The 20,000-nt window shown below is 38.4% G+C and overlaps 1 protein-coding gene across 1 annotated transcript in view; it reads left to right on the forward strand.

Annotated features, from left to right (window-relative positions):
* Positions 1–20,000, forward strand: part of LOC144966055 (dynein axonemal heavy chain 7-like) — a 25,094-nt gene that overhangs the window by 5,036 nt on the left and 58 nt on the right. The window contains exons 4-14 of the mRNA XM_078902118.1: positions 870–975; positions 2,874–2,978; positions 3,424–3,502; positions 4,355–4,547; positions 5,528–5,647; positions 7,487–7,667; positions 8,722–8,904; positions 10,184–10,333; positions 13,366–13,479; positions 16,138–16,265; positions 19,382–19,615. Of these exons, the coding sequence (XP_078758244.1) occupies positions 870–975; positions 2,874–2,978; positions 3,424–3,502; positions 4,355–4,547; positions 5,528–5,647; positions 7,487–7,667; positions 8,722–8,904; positions 10,184–10,333; positions 13,366–13,479; positions 16,138–16,265; positions 19,382–19,615 (1,593 nt within the window). The remainder of the gene's footprint in view (positions 1–869; positions 976–2,873; positions 2,979–3,423; positions 3,503–4,354; positions 4,548–5,527; positions 5,648–7,486; positions 7,668–8,721; positions 8,905–10,183; positions 10,334–13,365; positions 13,480–16,137; positions 16,266–19,381; positions 19,616–20,000) is intronic.

Consider the following 20,000-nt stretch of genomic DNA (forward strand, 5'->3'; position numbering starts at 1 on the left):
GAGAAGAAGAAGAAGAAGAAGAAGAAGAAGAAGAAGAAGAAGAAGAAGAAGAAGAAGAAGAAGAAGAAAGAAGAAGAAGGAAGAGAAGAAGAAGAAGAAGAAGAAGAAGAAGAAGAAAGAAGAAGAAGAAGAAGAAGAAGAAGAAGAAGAAGAAGAAGAAGAAGAAGAAGAAGAAGAAGAAGAAGAAGAAGAAGAAGATGAGGAGGAGGAGGAGGAGGAGGAGGAAGCAGAAGAAGAAGAAAAAGAAGAAGAAGAAGGAGAAGATGAGGAGGAGGAGGAAGAAGAAGAAGAAGAAAGAAGATAATCAGATTCTCGAACTCCCCTATGGTAAAATCAGGTTTTTCCCCAACCGGTAAGTTACAACAAAATTACAAATGAATCACCACAGTTTTCTCACGACTTTACTATGGAATTATTGACATTTGAAATTGAGCTGACTTAAAACTTAATTCTAAAAAATACTTGAACATTTATATAGGACAATGTCCACTAAACGTTGTTAAAGCGCTTTATAAGGGGCCCCTCGCAAAATTCAGCATTTAATATATAGGATAGGACATGACACCAGTTTAGTGTTTTTTACGACAGAGACAAAAATGGTAACAGACAGATAATTATTTAACACCTGAATACGGTGAGAGAATCTTTTTTCGAAGACTCCACTATTCGCCACTCCGAGCGGTATATAAAAGGTAGTTGTAATAATATCTTATGTGTTATTAAAACCCTGAATAAAACTACGAATATTTCTAATTTCAACTAGTAGTACCATAGGACCGTTATGAGTCGATGGGTTACATTTACACATTCGTCCAGATAGTTTTTTTATTTTTTTAAATATTGTTGTCTTGATTTGTGACTATATCCAGGGACGGAAAGTCTGGCGTACCCAAAGGACCGATCGAGACGATGAACGAACAGGTGCCTGACGCCCCCGACGGTGCTTCACTGACCGAGAACGAAACGTATCTTGTGGTTAGTGCCTTCTCTTTTTGAATAGATTATTATAAAATGTGAGATTCTGTATAGAGCAATGCTCCATAATGTGTTTAAATACCAATGTGAAATTGAATGTAAGCTTCGATTTGATATACGAAAACAGATAAAATGGACGTTTCGGGTACGCCACTACCACATTATGTCATTCGTCTGCAGTGTTTCAGTCGTCCAGTTTTGTTGATAAAGGGGAAACCCGAAACGTTTTCGTATATTAAATTGAAGCTTACATTCAATTTTACATTGCTATTTATTACTTCGAGCTTCCGAGCAGCAACATTTCCATAATGTGTTTCAAGCGATTACAAATAGTTTTAAGTCAATAACAACACAGACAACCCTGTTTCAATGCACGTTCTAATTTTATTCTTTAATATTCCGAGGAAATATGAGTCAATAGATTTTTCTAAAGGCTCAATTGTTCGATGCTTATGAAAGGGACCCGAGCTAAGGGCCTACTGTTCGCCACCCAAATGGCCTTCCGCTTGACTACATTGTCTATTTCTTTTCTTTCTCTTTTTTTTTTAAATTTCTTTTTCTATCTTTTTTTTCTCTTGTTTTTTTTTTTTTTGTTTGCTTTGTTATTGTTGTTGTTGTTGATTTTGTTTTTGTTTAATGTTTTTGTCTTCTTTTAGTTTCGATTGTTGTTTTGGGTTTGGGTTTTTGGGGGGTTTTTTTTGTTTGTTCGTTTGAGGGGGGGGGGTCAGTTTAATCAGATTTTATTTATTTATTTATTTATTTATTTATTTATTTTATCTGTTTATTTATTTATAGTTTAAATGTTGGAGAAAGACCATAAATATCTGTTATTCAATTATGTATTTTTATCTACATTTACTATAACAAACTCTGGGTGTTATGCAACATAATCCGACAATAAATACATTTTTGAATTGAATTGACCATTTATTTGTCAAGCTGACACGTCACTGCGTGTATTAAACAAGAAATGTAATCGTGTAATAGTGCAGGGCACAATGTGTGTATGTGTACTTGTTGTCTCCCTTTGTATTATTTTTTTTTTCATGCTGTTCTTGATGTTAATGTTTTTTTGTTGTTGTTTAATTTGGACTTTGGATTTGTAGTTTTTTGTTTTGTTTTGTTTTTTGTTTGCGTTTTTTTTGGGGGGGAGGGGGGTGGAAAGGGGGGGTTGGAAGGGGGGGGTTGTGTGTAGGGTTTTCTTTTTGTTTTGTTTGTTTTTTGTTTGTTTGTTTTTTTTTTTGGGGGGGGGGGGGGTTGCTGTCTTTGAGCGATTTTATTTTCGTTACCGTCTATGTGATTACTCATATTGGCAGTTATGGTGATGCCAATTATTGTTTGTTAATTGAAAATTCTAAATTTATGCATGCTTCTACTAGCGAATTAACTGCCTAAAAATAAACCTTCGAATTAAAATTAAATTAATCCCATCTTCATGGTTATCGTCGGTACCCGTTCAAGTAATATACTGTAGGTGTTCTAGGTGATGAATAAATTCGTGAATTTACGTCCCAATTTTAATAGATTTAAGTAAAAATCAAGCGCTTGGAAGATGATTTAGAAACGATATATTATTATTATATAAATCCAATGTTGACCTTTGAATCCAATACCAGAGATATTATTATATAAATCCAATGTTGACCTTTGAATCCAATACCAGAGATATTATCATATAAATCCAATGTTGACCTTTGAATCCAACACCAGAGATATTATTATATAAATCCAATATTGACCTTTGAATCCAACACCAGAGATATTATGATATAAATCTAATGTTGACCTTTGAATCCAACACCAGAGATATTATTATATAAATCCAATGTTGACATTTGAATCCAACACCAGATATATTATTATATAAATGCAATCTTGACCTTTGAATCCAACACCAGAGATATTATTACTACATCAACAATGGCGTGGATACGAATGACGTCAAGCCCATGGCGGATGACAGCATTGATCGAATCCTGAGCCTTCTGTCCGAACCTCTCAAGGTATGATCGTCTTAAAATTATAAATAAGTATGTGTAATTGAATGTAAGATTCAATCTAATTAGAATAACAGATCAAATGAACGTTTCGGGTTTCCTCTTTATCAACAAAACAGGATGAATGAAACACTACCACATTATCTCATTCATCTGCGACACAGACACCGCTGTTGATGGCCATGTACTAATTTTTACACCTGAGTAGGGTGAGAGAATGTTAGTAAAGAGCTTTTTTCTCGGAGAACTCAGTTATGCGCCGCTCAGAGTAGGGCTCGAAACCCAGGAACTTCCGATCCTAAGGCTAGTGTCATACCACTAGAGCACATAACCGCACAAGAAATCCATTGAACCAGAAAGCATATCCCGGTTTTTGTATCGTGTGGCAAACTATGTGATGATATTTGCGTGGTTTTAATTTCACTTGACGAGTATTTTTCTCTCTATACAGAAAGGCAAGGAAGCGTTGCTTACAAAATTGTGTGATGAGATCAGAGATGATTACGTGCTCAACACCAAGAAATCTATATGTAAGATTCTCTCTCTCTCTCTCTCTCTCTCTCTCTCTCTCTCTCTCTCTCTCTCTCTCTCTCTCTCTATCTATCTATCTATCTATCTATCTATCCATCTATCTCTCTCTCGTCTGTCCGTCTGTCTGTCTCTCCCTCTCTGTCTCTATCTATCTATCTATCTCTATCTCCCTCTCTCTCTCTCTCTCTCTCTCTCTCTCTCTAACACACACACACACACACACACACACACACAAACATATAATTGTGATTTGGGACATGTTATACGTTTTGAGATATTGCGTCACATTTGTATTGCTCAAATAAGTTGAATCTGAAACAAATTTCTTACATCGTGTTTACCACAACATAATAACGTTTTGAGACGACGGGTTACATGAGAAACTGACTTTCAACACGTCCTGAGTCACATCCTGATAGAAAATGAGTTAACAACCTCAAGCTGAGAAAATTTGGAGTTCCCAAACACTCAGGGTACACAAGACAAACAATTTTCTCTTTAAGTCAATAAATAAATGACCAAAAAATTTGCGGTTTTCTTTGAATGGTGAAAATGGGACTCTGTACGTTTTGAAAGTCACTATAGGAATGAGATTAGCGGAAGAGTAGAGTCCCTTGATTGGACGTCACCTTACAGAGAGAACGTCAAAATGGTTTTACGCATGCGTCTCTCGACCTCGCTTTCGGTGAAGTGTCTCATGCCGCACAACCAACATGACGTTCTCTCTCTCTTATAACGTTTTCGATCGTGACTTCCAATCAAGGGACGCTACTCTTCCACTAATCCCATTCCCTATTCATATTTACTGAATGAAATTGTCGTCAACCAATTTGTACTTTTGATATTACCAGTGGACTTTGTCCTCAAGGATCCCCGTGGTCAAAACGAGATGAAACCCCAGAACAAAGAGATGGAGGAGTTGAACCAGGTGCCCAAGCCCTGGCACAATGCCTTCGAACTCAGGAAGACATGGTTGCTACGTAACCTGGTACTCACCAATCCCTGTATTCGGAATGCAACCGACATATGGGCATTTCTTTTTCAGTAAGACTGGAACACCAAAACACTATTGCTACATAGTGCTACTACTCTTTGACTGCTACTGCTGTTGCTGCTACTACTACTACTACTACTACTACTACTACTACTACTACTACTACTACTACTACTACTACTACCACTACTACTACTACTACTACTTCTACTCCTCCTACTACTACTACTACTAATACTACTACTACTACTACTACTACACCTACTACTACTACTACTACTACTACCTACTATACTACTACTACTACTCACTACTACTACTACTCTACTACTCTACTACTAATACTACTTAAATACTACTACTACTACTATATACTAGTATACTATATACTATAGTATATATATATATACTATATACTACTATTTAGTATGAAACTATTAATCTACTTTCAAACGAACTTACATTATATTTCTTCAGAAATACTGCTTATATCATTCTACATATTAACATATTCTACTAATACTATTCTACTTTTATTTCAGACACTATCCTACTGAACAATACTTAACTTATACTACTTCTACTTACTTTCATGCATCTATATACTCTTACTAATTGCAAGTCTATACATAACCCTACTACTACTACTACTCTACTACTACTACTACTACTACTACTACTACTACTACGTACTATACACATACTACTTTTATACTACTACTACTACTACTACTACTACTATACTAGTATTTAGTATAGTATTAGTAGTAGTATAGTAGTAGTAGTAGTAGTAGTAGTAGTAGTAGTAGTAGTAGTAGTAGTAGTAGTAGTAGTAGTAGTAGTAGTAGTAGTAGTTGTTGTTGTTGTTGTTGTTGTTGTAGTGAAGAAAGCTAATTTTAAAATCTACTTGTTCAAACGAATTATGCAGAAATTATAATTTCCTGGTCAAAGAAAATACTGCTTCATATCATTGTCTGACATAATTTGAAACAATTTCTACTGTTAAATATTTCGCTCCCTTTTATTTCAGACACTATCGCTTCGTTGAGACAAAAAGACTTAAATGTATGACAGACGCTGTTCTCTTGGAGACTTTCATGGGCGATTGCATGGATAGTATCTCCTTGACGAAAGAGAAGTTGTCAAAGTCGTGAGTCACAAATTATAACAAAAATTAGGCCCACCGCCTCAAAACGGTTTAATATAGGGGTGGTTTAGATGCACCGTACATGTTGGTCTAGCAGGGCTAGAGCGTGGCCTTCGTAAACTTATAGCCTGATACTGATCAAAAACGGACGTCAAAAGACAAGTCTTTGGCCACGAAAGAAAACAAATCGTGATTTTTATGCAATAGCTCAACCAATGGGATCACTTGTTTCCTCGGGCACTACTAACGACAACTCATTAGACGCTGCAGAAATCTAATAAATGACGTCAAACTATAAGTCCTAGTGGGTTCTAGTGTCAGGATGTTAGAGCGTTGCCATCGTTAACAAATAGTCTGACACAAGAATCCACTAGGACTTATAGTTTGACGTCATTTTTTAGGTTTCTGCACCGTCGAGTGAGGTGTTGGTAGTAGAGCTCATGGAAACAAGTAATCCCATTAGTTGAACTATTGAATACAACTCACGAATTGTTTTCTTTTGTGGCCAAGGACCTGTCTTTGACGTCATATTTTGAGCAGTGTCAGGCTATACGTTGACGATGGCTACGGTTAGAGTCGGATGCAGACATATCTACTATCACGAACAATACGATTCAATAGTCTGATGTCATGTCGCCCAGCAACAGCGGCCATATTGGTTCTAAACAAAGAAAATCATTACTTTTTATTCCTCATGCTGGCTAGAACTTTTCATTCCCTTTTCATATGCCTTGTGATCAGAATGTGTAAAAGTCAAAACATAATCAAATTTATGGGGTTTTTTTCCTCTGGAAACGCTTTTATGCTCGCCGGAGAAATATTTCATACGGGCGTCCGCCATGGTTCCGATAGTTTAGAGCCAGTGTTACTAAGTTACCATGCGTATTTTAGGAAGGAAGTGACGTTACGACTGTTGAAGAGTATTCATAGAACCACGTTTTCTGATAGGACATTTTCCCATGCCGCCACAAATGTCTGGAGTTAACTTCCATTATATGTAGAAAGTAAGATATTTTCCTCTGAGATGACAATCAAAGAGTACCTAAAATCAAACGTGATGAATTTTCCCTTTGTTCTAATAAATTTATGGAGAGAACCGTGTGTCTATAAATGGTCGATATCGTATTTGTATGGTTGCTATTAGTGGCATGTATGATTCCCCATCTTGTCATTGTGTGCCTATTGCTGCAGCAACGCGGTTTAGCGCTGTATAAATGTATTATTAATAATAATAATAATAATAATAATAATAATCATGATCATCATCATCATCATCATCATCATCATCATCATCACCATCATAATCATCATAATAATAATAATAATAATAATAATAATAATAATAATAATAATAATAATAATAATAATAATCATAATAATAATAAAAATAATAATGACAATTTACCACAGGACCATAGTAATCGTCATCAACATCTCCATCATCATCATCATCATCACCATAATTATCATCATCATCATCATCATCATCATCATTATCATCATCACCACGGCCGCCATCACATAACAACAATAATCACAAATACCACCTTCATCAGCATCATCATCATCATTGTCATCATTACAACTATCACCACAAGAATCACAATCGTTTTCATCACCACCACCACCACCACCATGACCAATATTATCACCATCACCATCATCATGGTTACCACCATCATCATCGTCGCCATCATCAGCATCATCATCATCATCATCATCATCATCATCATCACCATCATCATCATCATCATCATCATCACCATCATCATCATCATCATCATCATTAACACCTTCATCATCTGTTTATTTCATCCCCCATCATCGTTGACCTCATCCCAGCTGGTTGATGCAGATCAACAACATGCTTCTAACGGACAAATTTCGGAAATTCCTACCTCCAATCCAAAAAGAGCACAAATTTCGCAAGTTTTTCTCAACGATGAAAACAGCCATGACCCTTAACCTCCAAGACATGGTCTTAGATTCCCTACAGGAATTTGCCGACATATTTCCAGAAAACGTAAGACGTGACTTTGATAAAGGCGGTCGTGTTGGAAGTGGTTATGGTGGTGGTGGTGGTGGTGGTGGTGGTGGTGGTGGTGGTGGTGGTGGTGGTGGTGATGGTGATGGTGGTGGTGGTGGTGGTGGTGGTGGTGGTGGTGGTGGTGGTGGTGGTGGTGGGATGGTGGTGGTGGTGGGTGGTGGTGGTGGTGGAGTGGTGGTGGTGGTGTGGTGGTGGGGTGGTGGTGGTGGTGGTGGTGGTGGTGGTGGTGGTGGTGGTGGTGGTGGTGGTGGTGGTGGTGGTGGTGGTGGTAGTGTGTGATGTGATGATGATGAGTATGATGATGATGATGAGTGATGATGTGGTGTGATGGTGGTGGTGTGGTGGTGGTGTGGTGGTGGTGGTGGTGGTGGTGGTGGTGGTGGTGGTGGTGGTGGTGGTGGTGGTGGTGGTGATGGTGGTGATTGTGGTCGTGGTAGGCTGTTTGTGGTGGTACTGGTGGCGCGATTAAAATGGCGAGCAGAACAGATGAGTCTTTCACTGGTCTGGCAAAACCCGTCGGATGTCGCGCGAGGTTTTGAGATAAGAGTGGGAAAATGTGAAGAAACGTTATTTGCATGATTTTCGATTTGTCACTTCGTTGTTTTCATTATCCATTTAACTACATTTTCACAAAATGATTTTAAAATTAGAAGCTTGAATAGATAATTTTTCTCCGATATTGACCTGAAATCTGTTGCTAAGGTAGCTGATTTCAATTCAGAGTTGAGAGCCGAAATTGTTACCAATCTCCAACGTATTACATATCATTCGTTTTGACATTGTTTGCTCTTTAGAGGTAAATTTTTATTCCCCCCCCCCTCCATTTAAATATGAACAACTTCGGCCCTAATTAAGATAATTGCAAAATTCAAACTGTATTTTGTTCAGAAATGGTTCTTCTCTTCATATATTATGTAATAATATGGATTCGACATCCGACGGGATTTGCCAAATCAGCACACACTAAATAATAACTCGTGGTCTTCTTGAAATCCATCTTAATTAAAATCCTGATGCCTTTCCTCCCCAGCCGGTAGTGGGGTCCAATGAGTATTGTTCATTTGTGTTAAAAATTCGACTGTCCGACCACTCCATGCACATCGAACCGTCCGAGGATCGTTTGGCTCACGACGTTCTGGCCATCGTGGACGAGATGATCGCTGCTTCTCTGAACATCCCTCGCTTGGAGAGACGTATGTATCCAGACATGGAGGTAAATACGCCCGTGCTCTGAATGGAAACATGCCATATTTTTTTTAAAAAATTGGCCAGAAAACTCGTCCTTCAAATATCGAGCGATTGATTAGAACGACTTTACACGTATTATCCGAAACTCTTAAACTTGGGACTTTAGGAAGTGACTTCAAGGAAACCGCCAGGATCCGAGAGTTTTTTGACAAGATGGCGGTCATTTTCACTGGTTGATATAAGGACGACTTTTCTGGACTCAATTTTGGAAATGTGTTTTTAATTTTCATAGTACGGTAGAATACTCACTGGAATGGATTAACTTAAATGATTGATTAAATAGAATAGTTAAATAAATAAATTCCACTCCTTCGTGCCCAATGGGAAATGTATTTTTGAGGTCGATTACAAGGGAAAACCTGAATAACCTTGGCGTCAGCTGCAGTGCAATGTCACAAAGTCGGCTAATAATAATAATAGTAATGAATGAATTTATATAGCGCCTAGATCCACAATGTGCTCAGAGGCGCTTTACAATGCAAATAAAACACAACAATAAATCGATAATTTAAGCATAAAATCTATCATATTGGAATAGCATCAATCAGTTTGTAATTTAATTACCACGCACTGTGCTACAAGATGAAAATTTAGGATATCTATAATATGTAGGCCTAATAGAAATGTTAAACATCAAATGATTTCCTAAAGAGATGTGTTTTGAGTTTCTTTTTAAAGTTTTCAAATGTCGGACATTTTTTGAGGGATAAAGGCAGTTGGTTCCTTAAGACGGGTGCCGATTGGCTAAAAGATCTCTCACTAAAAGACGATCTACAGCGAGGAACCTGGAAGAGATCATGGCTAGAGCGAGGTGACCTCCTCACAGTCACAAAGCATGGTGGAGAGTCCTAATCAATACCTTTTGGATACGAAGCAAAGGCAGTACCGCTATGAAATGGTCAAACGTTTTCATTGGGGTTTTTCGTTTGGATGGCCATAGATGGGTTCTGGGCCTGAACGTCCAAGACTCATTTGTGACCCTTCGCCTCAAAACGGTATTAAGTCGGGTTGGTTAAGATGTTGAAAATTGAATTTATAGTCAGAAATATCAGACTTGTGTTGAGTTTGTACGTTTTATTGAGGAGAATGGATACCATTTTTAGGGTACTAATGCCATCAGTTTATATTTTTTTGACTAGTTTAACATTAAATCCGGCTTTTAAGCATATGGTTCGTTCCGACATAATACCGTTTTGAGACGATGGGTCACATATTATTATGTTATTTAACTGTTGTCTTTTCAGATTCATTCAAAGTACCTGGAGCCGGTCGTGAGTGCAGATTTAATCTGGGAGTTGAAAAAATCGATAACGGATACGATTAGTACTCAATTGGATCCAGTAATCGCACACCTCTACCATTTCCACGAGTACGACCATCTCATTGAAGAGACGGTAAATGGTTTAAAATCATTGCTGCACTCTTGCTTACTGAAAAAATTTGGAATCCTGGATGTGTTCCAAATACGATTCAATAGTCTGATGTCACGCCGCCCGGCAACGGCGGCCATCTTGGTTCTAAACAAAGAAAATCAATCCTTTTTATTCTTCATGCTGGATAGAACTTGTCATATGTCTTGTGATCAGAATGTGTAAAAGTAAAAAAAAACATGATCAAATTTATGTTTTTTCCCCTCTGGATACGCTTTTATGCTCGCCGGAGAACTGTTTCATACGGGCGTCCGCCATTGTTCCGATAGTTTAGAGCCAGTGTTACTAAGTTACCATGCGTCATTAGGAAGGAAGTGACGTTACGACTATTGAATCCTATTGCTACCTTATCTTTTATTCTAAACTACTAAAGATTATGATTTCGTTATTTCCGATTGGAACATTTAAATTAAACTGTATCATCACCATCATCATCATCATCATCATCATCATCATCATCATCATAATCATCATCATCATCATTGCCTTTTTCACCCTGGGTCAGGGTATAGGCCACAGACAAAAAGTTTCCATCCTTCTCTATCATCATCATCATCATCATCATCATCATCATCATCATCATTGCCTTTTTCACCCTGGGTCAGGGTATAGGCCACAGACAAACAGTTTCCATCCTTCTCTATCCTGAGCTAACTTTTTTTTTATCTCATTCCAGGTCTTACCACTTCTCTGTATATCAGCTTCTTTAATTCTTCCCCATCAAATCTCAACTGTATCAGTGATACTAAATATGTCTGTCATATTTTAGTTAATATTTAACGCTTGAAATTTTGACATCACAAAATGTCTTTGAAAACTTGATATCATAACGCGTTACTATTTTTGAGGGAGTGGGGTGAAAGATTTATTATAAGATTCCTACACACTTGCTTTCTGGAATGTATGGACGTGTTCCCAAATCGCTGCACGAGCGTGTGGCTGCGCAAAGATTTTTTGTTTGTTTGTTGCTTTAGGTCTCTTCCAACACAATTGAGGTTATATGAGAGACCACTGAAACAAAAAAAAAAACAAGCAATCTAACAAAAATAGTACAAATGTAAATCAAAATCATAACCTAAAGATATCATATAAGCTAAATTATAAATAACCAAGAACAAACAGGCAGAAGATTTACAGAAAAAAAATATCCCCTGTCAAAAATACAATCACAAACCAAAGAAGCAGGATAGGCTAGTAAAGAGAAGAAGAAACGACATCACTTTCGGATCGTACACCCATGCGAACATCATAGGTATATGATTCAAGGATGATGCTCCCATCCAACCACCCGCTGCGCAAAGAAAATAAAGTTCGGATTCCAAAACGCAAAAGTGCAAGAAATATTTGTGACCCATCGTCTCAAAACGGTATTATGTCGGAACGAACCATATGCTTAAAAGCCGAATTTAATGTTAAACTAGTCAAAAATATAAACTGATGGCATTAGCACCCTAAAACATGGTATCCATTCTCCTCAATAAATCGTATAAACTCTACACAACTCTGATATTTCTGGCTATAAATTCAATTTTCAACATCCTAACCAACCCGACTTAATATCGTTTTGAGGCGAAGGGTCACATTTTAGTCTGCCCATCAAAATGTCTGATTTCGTTTTTTCTGATTGGTAGACATTTTTAACAAATAATTTTTAAATGATGTCACTCATCTATCGTGTTTTAGTGAAATGTAACACGTGATGTCACAAATTGCTTTGGTAAACTTGATGTCATAACACGTTCGTTACCATTTATGAGGGGGAGGGAGGGGTGTAGAAAAACATTTCTTGATTTTTGCACCAAATTGGACGGTATAACGAACGAATCTATATCGGGCACACGAGTTCCTCGACGTGACACGGTGTGCATGAGGACAAATAGAACCCAAAATCAAAATGGTGTAACAATCATTTTATTGTATCTTTCAACATTACTATGAATTATGAGGGGTCATGTGTTTTTTTTTCCTCTTTTATTATAAAATTAAAATTCCCTTTATTCATTTCCAATTTGTCTTTGTGGTCTAATCCAAGAGAATACAGGAATAACCCAGGCGTTAGCCGCAGTGCAGCACCGCAAAGTGAGCTAGGGCGAGGTGACTTTCTCAAGGCCACACAGAATGGGGGGGGGGGGTAGTCTAGTGGTATGACACTCGCTTTCGGATCGGAAGGTCCTGGGTTCGAGCCTCGCTCGGAACATAGTTGAGTCCTTGGAGAAGGCTCTTCACTCACATTCTATCAACGTACTCAAGTGTAAATCAAGTACCTGGCCGTTAACAGCGTTGTCCCTGTCCGAAAAAAAAATTGTAATATCGCTTAACAGGCGTCATGTCCCGTCCTACATGTTAAATACTGATGTTGGCCAGGGACCCCTTGTAAAGCGCTTTAAGCACGTTTAGTGGATATTGCGCTATATAAAAGCTAAAATCTCAAGCTCAATATCAAAGACATTAAATCTTAATCAGAATGAAAGTTGATGTCAGACTACATATTTTTAAGGTTTGTGAGCTTTGAGCTTTTATATAGCGCAATATCCACTAAACGTGCTCAAAGCGCTTTACAAGGGGTCCCTGGCCAACAGCAACACATAACATGTAGGACGAGACATGACGCCTGTCAGGCGATATTACAATTTTTTGGGACAGAGACAACGCTGTTAACGGCCAGGTACTCATTTTACACCTGAGTACGGTGAGAGAATGTGAGTAAAGAGCCTTCTCCAAGGACTCAACTATGCCCGAGCGAGGCTCGAACCCAGGACCTTCCGATCCGAAAGCGAGTGTCATACCACTAGACCACATAGCCGCACAGTGAAGTGTTGTTCAATTCGTTCATGGGTAAATTGTTGATTTTTGAATTTGTCTACAGCGACTATAATATTTATCTTCTAAAAATTACGGATTTTCTTTAAATTTTAAAGCAGATAGTCAGATATCCATTAGATGTACCCGAAGGCCTTGGTCGTTTCATTTGGGTCATCACTTTTACTTCTAACCAGGCCAAAGCAAGGATGTTAGAATACCTGGAAAAAGAGCGAACGTTTGAAGACCTGGCAGGGAAGGTGACGCATTACGACGAAATGGGAAACAACATTGCCTACGGTTTGACAAGGGTGAGTTGTCTATAGATAGTATGCAGATGACGTCACTCAGGCCTTTGTTATTGTTTTTGCCATCCGCGTTTGTGAGTTGTTCTCACAAAACTGTATTAACCAGAGTTTGTTTGTTGGTCGGTTATACTTCCGGATGGCAATGTTGTGAACTCCTTGGCCAAGCGCATTCTATCTATAGAAGAAACAAAGTTAACGTCACTCTGCTCTCTGTTATTATTTTCGGGCAGTCTGTTAGAGATTGATTCTCCACTAAATCATATCAATCATAAAATAACCGCTGTAGGTTACACACAGTTTTGTGTGTTGGTATATTTTATCAGGCTTGTGGATGTCGTGAGCACTTTATGTAAACGCATAGCATCAATACTGCCGTATTATTGATTTTGGCCAGAAAACTCGTCCTTCAAATATCGATTGATTAAAATAGTTTCAGTGTTTATCTAGAGCATATCCATGGATTTACCATGTTGAATGCGCTTTACAGTCCTTTTGGATTTCAGTATCAGAACGATGGCTTCGCTAAGCCACCTCGTTTCTGAGCTACCGAGAAAGCGAGCGTATTGAACAGTGATCATTTCCTGTATAGATAGTATGCGCTTGGCAAAGACGCTCATAACATTGCCATCCGGAAGTATAACGGACCAACACACAAAACTGTCTGTATCCATGAACGTATATAATCAGGTTAATACAGTTCAGTGAGCATTTCTCATAAACGCGGATGGCAAAAAACAATAACAAAGACCTGAGTGACGTCATCTTCGAACTATCTATAAGGGCTAACCCACATTGTTCCCAGAGTTAACATAATATTATAGCCTGACACAAGAACCCTCTAGGACTTACAGTTTGACGTCATTTATGTAGGGTTGTGTATCGTCTAGTGAGTTGTCGTTAGTAGAGCTCATGGAAACAAGTCATTCCATGGGTTGAACTATTGAATACAACTCACGATTTGTTTTCTCTTGTGGCAAAAGACTTGCATTTTGACGTCATTTTTTGGTCAGTATCGGGCTATAACTTTACGAAGGCTACGCTGACACTGACCCAAAAGTGATGTCAAAATGCCAGTCTTTGGCCCCAAAATAGATAGTATGCAGATGACGTCACTCAGGCCTTTGTTATTGTTTTTGCCATCCGCGTTTGTGAGTTGTTCTCACTAAAGTGTATTAACCAGACTATAAAAGTTCATGGTTACACAGAGTTTGTGTGTTGGTCCGTTATACTTCCGGATGGCAATGTTGTGAACTCCTTGGCCAAGAGCATTCTATCTATAAAACAAATCGTGAGTTGTATTCAATAGTTCCACCAATTAGATAATTTGTAACTCACGAGACGCCGCACAAACCTATAAAATAATCGTCAAACTATAGATAGTATGCAGATGACGTCACTCAGGCCTTTGTTATTGTTTTTGCCATCCGCGTTTGTGAGTTGTTCTCACTAAACTGCATTAACCAGACTATAAAAGTTCATGGTTACACAGAGTTTGTGTGTTGGTCCGTTATACTTCCGGATGGCAATGTTGTGAACTCCTTGGCCAAGCGCATTCTATCTATAGATAGTTCGAAGATGACGTCACTCAGGTCTTTGTTATTGTTTTTTGCCATCCACGTTTATGAGTAATGCTCAGTGAACTATATTAACCCGACTTTAATCGTTCATGGATACACACAGTTTTGTGTATGTCGACCAGTTGTGCTTCCGGATAGCAATGTTGTGAAATCCTAAGCCAAGCGCATACTATCTATAGATAGTATGCGCTTGGCTAAGAAGCTCATAACATTGCCATCCGGAAGTATAACGGACCAACACACAAAACTGTCTGTATCCATGAACGATTAAAGTCGGGTTAATAGATAGTATGCAGATGACGTCACTCAGGCCTTTGTTATTGTTTTTGCCACCCGCGTTTGTGAGTTGTTCTCACTAAACTGTATTAACAAGACTATAAAAGTTCATGGTTACACAGAGTTTGTGTGTTGGTCCGTTATACTTCCGGATGGCAATGTTGTGAACTCCTTGGCCAAGCGCATTCTATCTATACAGTTCACTGAGCATTACTCATAAACGTGGATGGCAAAAAACAATAACAAAGGCCCGAGTGACGCCATCTTCGAACTATCTATATGTTAACGATGGCTAACGCTCCGACGACCCGGCACTGCCGTCCTCTGCCGTCTTCCGGATGAAGACGTCGGGCACGCGCAAATTACTAGGAATAAAGAGAAGAGTCGCTCGACCTATCCATACCAAGCACCCAACGTCCTCTGCCGGTTTTTTTTTTTTGGGGGGGGGGGGGGGGGGGGGGGGGGGTTTGGGCTTGGTATGGGTAGGTCTAGTGGCTCTTCTCTTAATTCTTGGTATTTTGTCCGTGCCGTACATCATTATCCGGAAGACGGCAGGGGACGGCAGTGCTGGGTCGTCGGAGTCAGTCTCCGGTGTGAGACCGGGTTAGCTTATAATAATTGTTTAATTGTGATTCGCCAACGTGTTCTTATTTTCAGGTCTGATTACCCAAATCGTTATGGGTTTATTGTTATAAACGAACGCAAAAGATTTACCCTTACGACAATGTTAAAAGTCTATAATTGCTTTCAGTTACATCATCAGACCTGCTAATATGCGCATGTCGTTTATCACCAATTTTCTCCACAGACAATGCGCATTGGGATGTATGAAATCCATTTTGCTGACTTAATCAATGACCTGGCCGAAAGGGCGTGGGAAATACGTGATATTGTGGTTGATGAACTCATATCACTGCACGAAATGAAGAACAAAGGGTAAGTCATAGAATGAATGAAGCTGACGCATTGGGCTTTGTCTTAGTGTTTTAGACCGCCATTGGGTAATATATTCTCACTATAGATAGTTCGAAGATGACATCACTCAGGCCTTTGTTATTGTTTTTGCCATCCGCGTTTGTGAGTTGTTCTCACTAAACTGTATTAACCAGACTATAAAATTTCATGGTTACACAGAGTTTGTGTGTTGGTCCGTTATACTTCCGGATGGCAATGTTGTGAACTCCTTGGCCAAACGCATTCTATCTATAGATAGTTCGAAGATGACGTCACTCAGGCCTTTGTTATTGTTTTTTTTTTTTGCCATCCGCGTTTATGAGTAGTTCTCACTAAACTGTATTAACTAGACTATAAACGATCATGGTTGCACAGAGTTTTGTGTGTTGGCCAGTTATACTTCCGGATGGCAATGTTGTGAACTTCTTAGCCTTGTGCATACTTACTATCTATAGATAGAATGAAGTTTACGTCACTGGTGTCTTTGTCATTGTTTTTTTTTTTTTGCCATCCGCGTTTATGAGTACTTCTCACTAAACTGTATTAACCAGACTATAGATAGTATGCGCTTGGCTAAGAAGCTCATAACATTGCCATCCGGAAGTATAACGGACCAACACACAAACTGTGTGTATCCATGAACGTTTATAGTCATGTTAATACAGTTCAGTGAGCATTACTCATAAACGCGGATGGCAAAAAACAATAACAAAGACCTGAGTGACGTCATATTCGAACTATCTATAAAAGTACATGGTTACACATAGTTTTGTGTGCTGGTCAGTTTTACTTCCGGGTGGCAATGTTGTGAGCTTCTTCGCCAAGCGCATACTATCTATAGGCTTCAATAGTCATGACGTCGCTTCCCTCGTAATGACGCATAGTAACTTAGTAACTGGTTCTAAACCATCGGAACAATGGCGGACGCCCTTATGAAATATTTCTCCGACGAGCATAAAAGTGGATCCAGAGGAGAAAAACATTATAAATATGATCATGATTTAACTTTTATACATTCTGGCCACACAATATATGAAAAGTTCTAGCCAGAATGAAGAATAAAAAGTACATATTTTCTTTGTTTAGAACCACGCTGTTCGTCGTTGCTGGGCGACATGACATCAGACTATTGAGTCCAATTGGGTAATAAGTTCTCACTATAGACAGAATGAAGGCTACGTCACTCTGGTTATTGTTATTGCTTTTTGCTGTTGTTTTTTTTTTTTTGTTTTTATTTGCCATCCACGTTTATGAGCAATTCTCTCTAAACTGTATTTATAGACTATAAAAGTTCATGGTTAAAAATAGTATTGTGTGTTGGTCCGTTATACTTCCGGATGGCAATATTGTGAACTTCTTAGCCAAACGCATACTATCTATAACGTACCAACACACAAAACTCTATGTAACCATTCACTTTTATAGTCTGGATGATACAGTTAAGTGAAAATTACTCATAAACTTGGGTGGATAAAAACAATAACAAAGACCTGAGTGGCGTCATCTTCGTTCTATCTATAGTATGCGCTTGGCTAAGAAGCTCACAACATTACCATCCGGAAGTATAACGGACAAACACACAAAACTATGTGTAACCTTGAACGTTTAACGTCTGGTTAATACAATTTAGTGAGATTTACTCATAAACATGGATGGCAAAGACCTGAGTGACGTCATATTCGTTCCATCTATAAACACATTCGATCACACACAGGTTTGTGTATTTGTACGAATGATCAGGACAGAACTGGTGAAAATTCCACTTTTCATATAACGTCAGTAGAATTGGATTCAATAATATGATGTCACGTCGCCCAGCATCGTGGTTCTAAACAAAGAAAATGGGTATTTTTATCCTTCATGCTGGCTAGAACTTTTCATATGTCTTGTGATCAGAATGTGTAAAAGTCAAAACATGATCAGATTTGTAATTGGTTTTTTTTTTCCTTTGGATACGCTTTTATGCTCGTCGGAAAAATATTTCACAAGGGCGCCCACCATTGTTCCGATAGTTTAGAGCCAGTTACTGAGTTACTATGCGTCATTACGAAGGAAGTGACGTTACGACTGTTGAAGCGTATTCTCCTCACACACACAAAGAAAAAAGAAATGATAAGCTCACTTTAGGGATAAATTTAATGTAAACCAAATACACTCAATACTATCTTGTAAGAATGGGTGCCATAGTCTCTTGGTTGACAACATTTCGGGGCTCTAGCGTCCTATCCAAATGATTCCAGGCAATTTATATTATCTGTTTTTCTCCGGTTCCATGGGACATGCGTTTCTGGAGGACTACTTTTGATGTACACTGTGGAAGAAGCATGTCCGAAATGAAAAGGCTGTAGGCTAATCTTGTTTTGAATAGATAGGATTTTTTAAAACTTGAGGCCACTGTGTATAGTCCTTTGATCAAGGTCGTAAAAACTCTCTCTCTCTCTCTCTCTCTCTCTCTCTCTCTCTCTCTGTCTGTCTCTCTGTCTCTGTCTCTCTCTCACTCTCTCTATCTCTCTCTGTCTATCTCTCTCTGTCTCACTCTGTCTCTCTCTGTCTCTCTCTCTGTCTCTCTCTCTCTCTCTGTCTCTCTTTGTCTATGTCTCTGTGTGTGTGTGTCTCTCTCTCTGTGTCTCTCTCTCTCTGTCTCTCTCTGTCTCTCTCTGTCTCTCTCTGTCTCCCTCTCTCTATCTCTATCTATCTATCTTTCTATATATCGACCTATATATATATATATATATATATATATATATATATATATATATATATATATATATATTCCATCTCTCGGTTCCATGGCTCTTTCAGGCCTTTTGTGCATATGGGTGATGACGATTAATATCATTATCAACATCATTATTATCATTATCATCATTTTCATCATCTTCACCACCACCACTATCATCATCATCATCAGCATCATCATCATCATCATCATCATCATCATCATCATCATCATCTCCATTATCAATATCATCATTTTCATTTTTAACATCATCATCATCCATGCTATCTTCATCATCATCGTCACCAACATCACATCCTCATCCTCATCACATCCTCATCATCATCCTCATCATCACCATTGCCATTCCCACCGACAGACTTGTGGAAAGTTTCAGCACCATCACCCAGAAGGCCGTTGAGATCCCTAAGACGACATCAGAGTTGGTGGCCCTCAAGGACTACGTGGCCAAAACGAAAAGGGTCGAGTTACCTCTCTTGCTGGAGGAAATGCAAAATTCTATAGACAGGCAAGTATTCGGACGTCGGATTTCTTTATTTGTTGGTTTGTTTTGTTTTGGGTTTGTTTGGTTTTTTTTTGGTGGGGGGGGGGGGTTGGGTCGTTGTTTTTTTTTTGTTTGTTTTTTTTTTATTTGTTTGTTTTTGTTGGGATGTATTTTTTTTGTTGTATTTTTCTTTTTTTCGTTTGTTTGTTTTTTTGGGGGGGGTTTGTTTTTGTTTGTTTTTGGTGTTTTTTTGTTTTGTTTTTTCTTTGTTTTTGGGGGGGGGGGGGTTGTGTTTTTTGTTTGTTTTTCTTTTGTTTTGTTTTTTGGAAGGGGGGTTCTTTTGGAGAATTGTATTCATTCTTAATCAGGGACAATTTCATTCCAATGACACCCACCAAAGACTTCAGAGAATTCTCTCATTAATTTATCCCAGAACCATCACTCACGTCTCAGATTGGAACAATTTACAGCGGGAAAAACGTAGTTACACCAG

Source organism: Berghia stephanieae, chromosome 1, assembly GCF_034508935.2.
Source record: "Berghia stephanieae isolate SIO BIC M18660-M18661 chromosome 1, UCSD_Bste_1.3, whole genome shotgun sequence".
NCBI classification, from domain to species: Eukaryota; Metazoa; Mollusca; class Gastropoda; order Nudibranchia; family Aeolidiidae; genus Berghia; species Berghia stephanieae.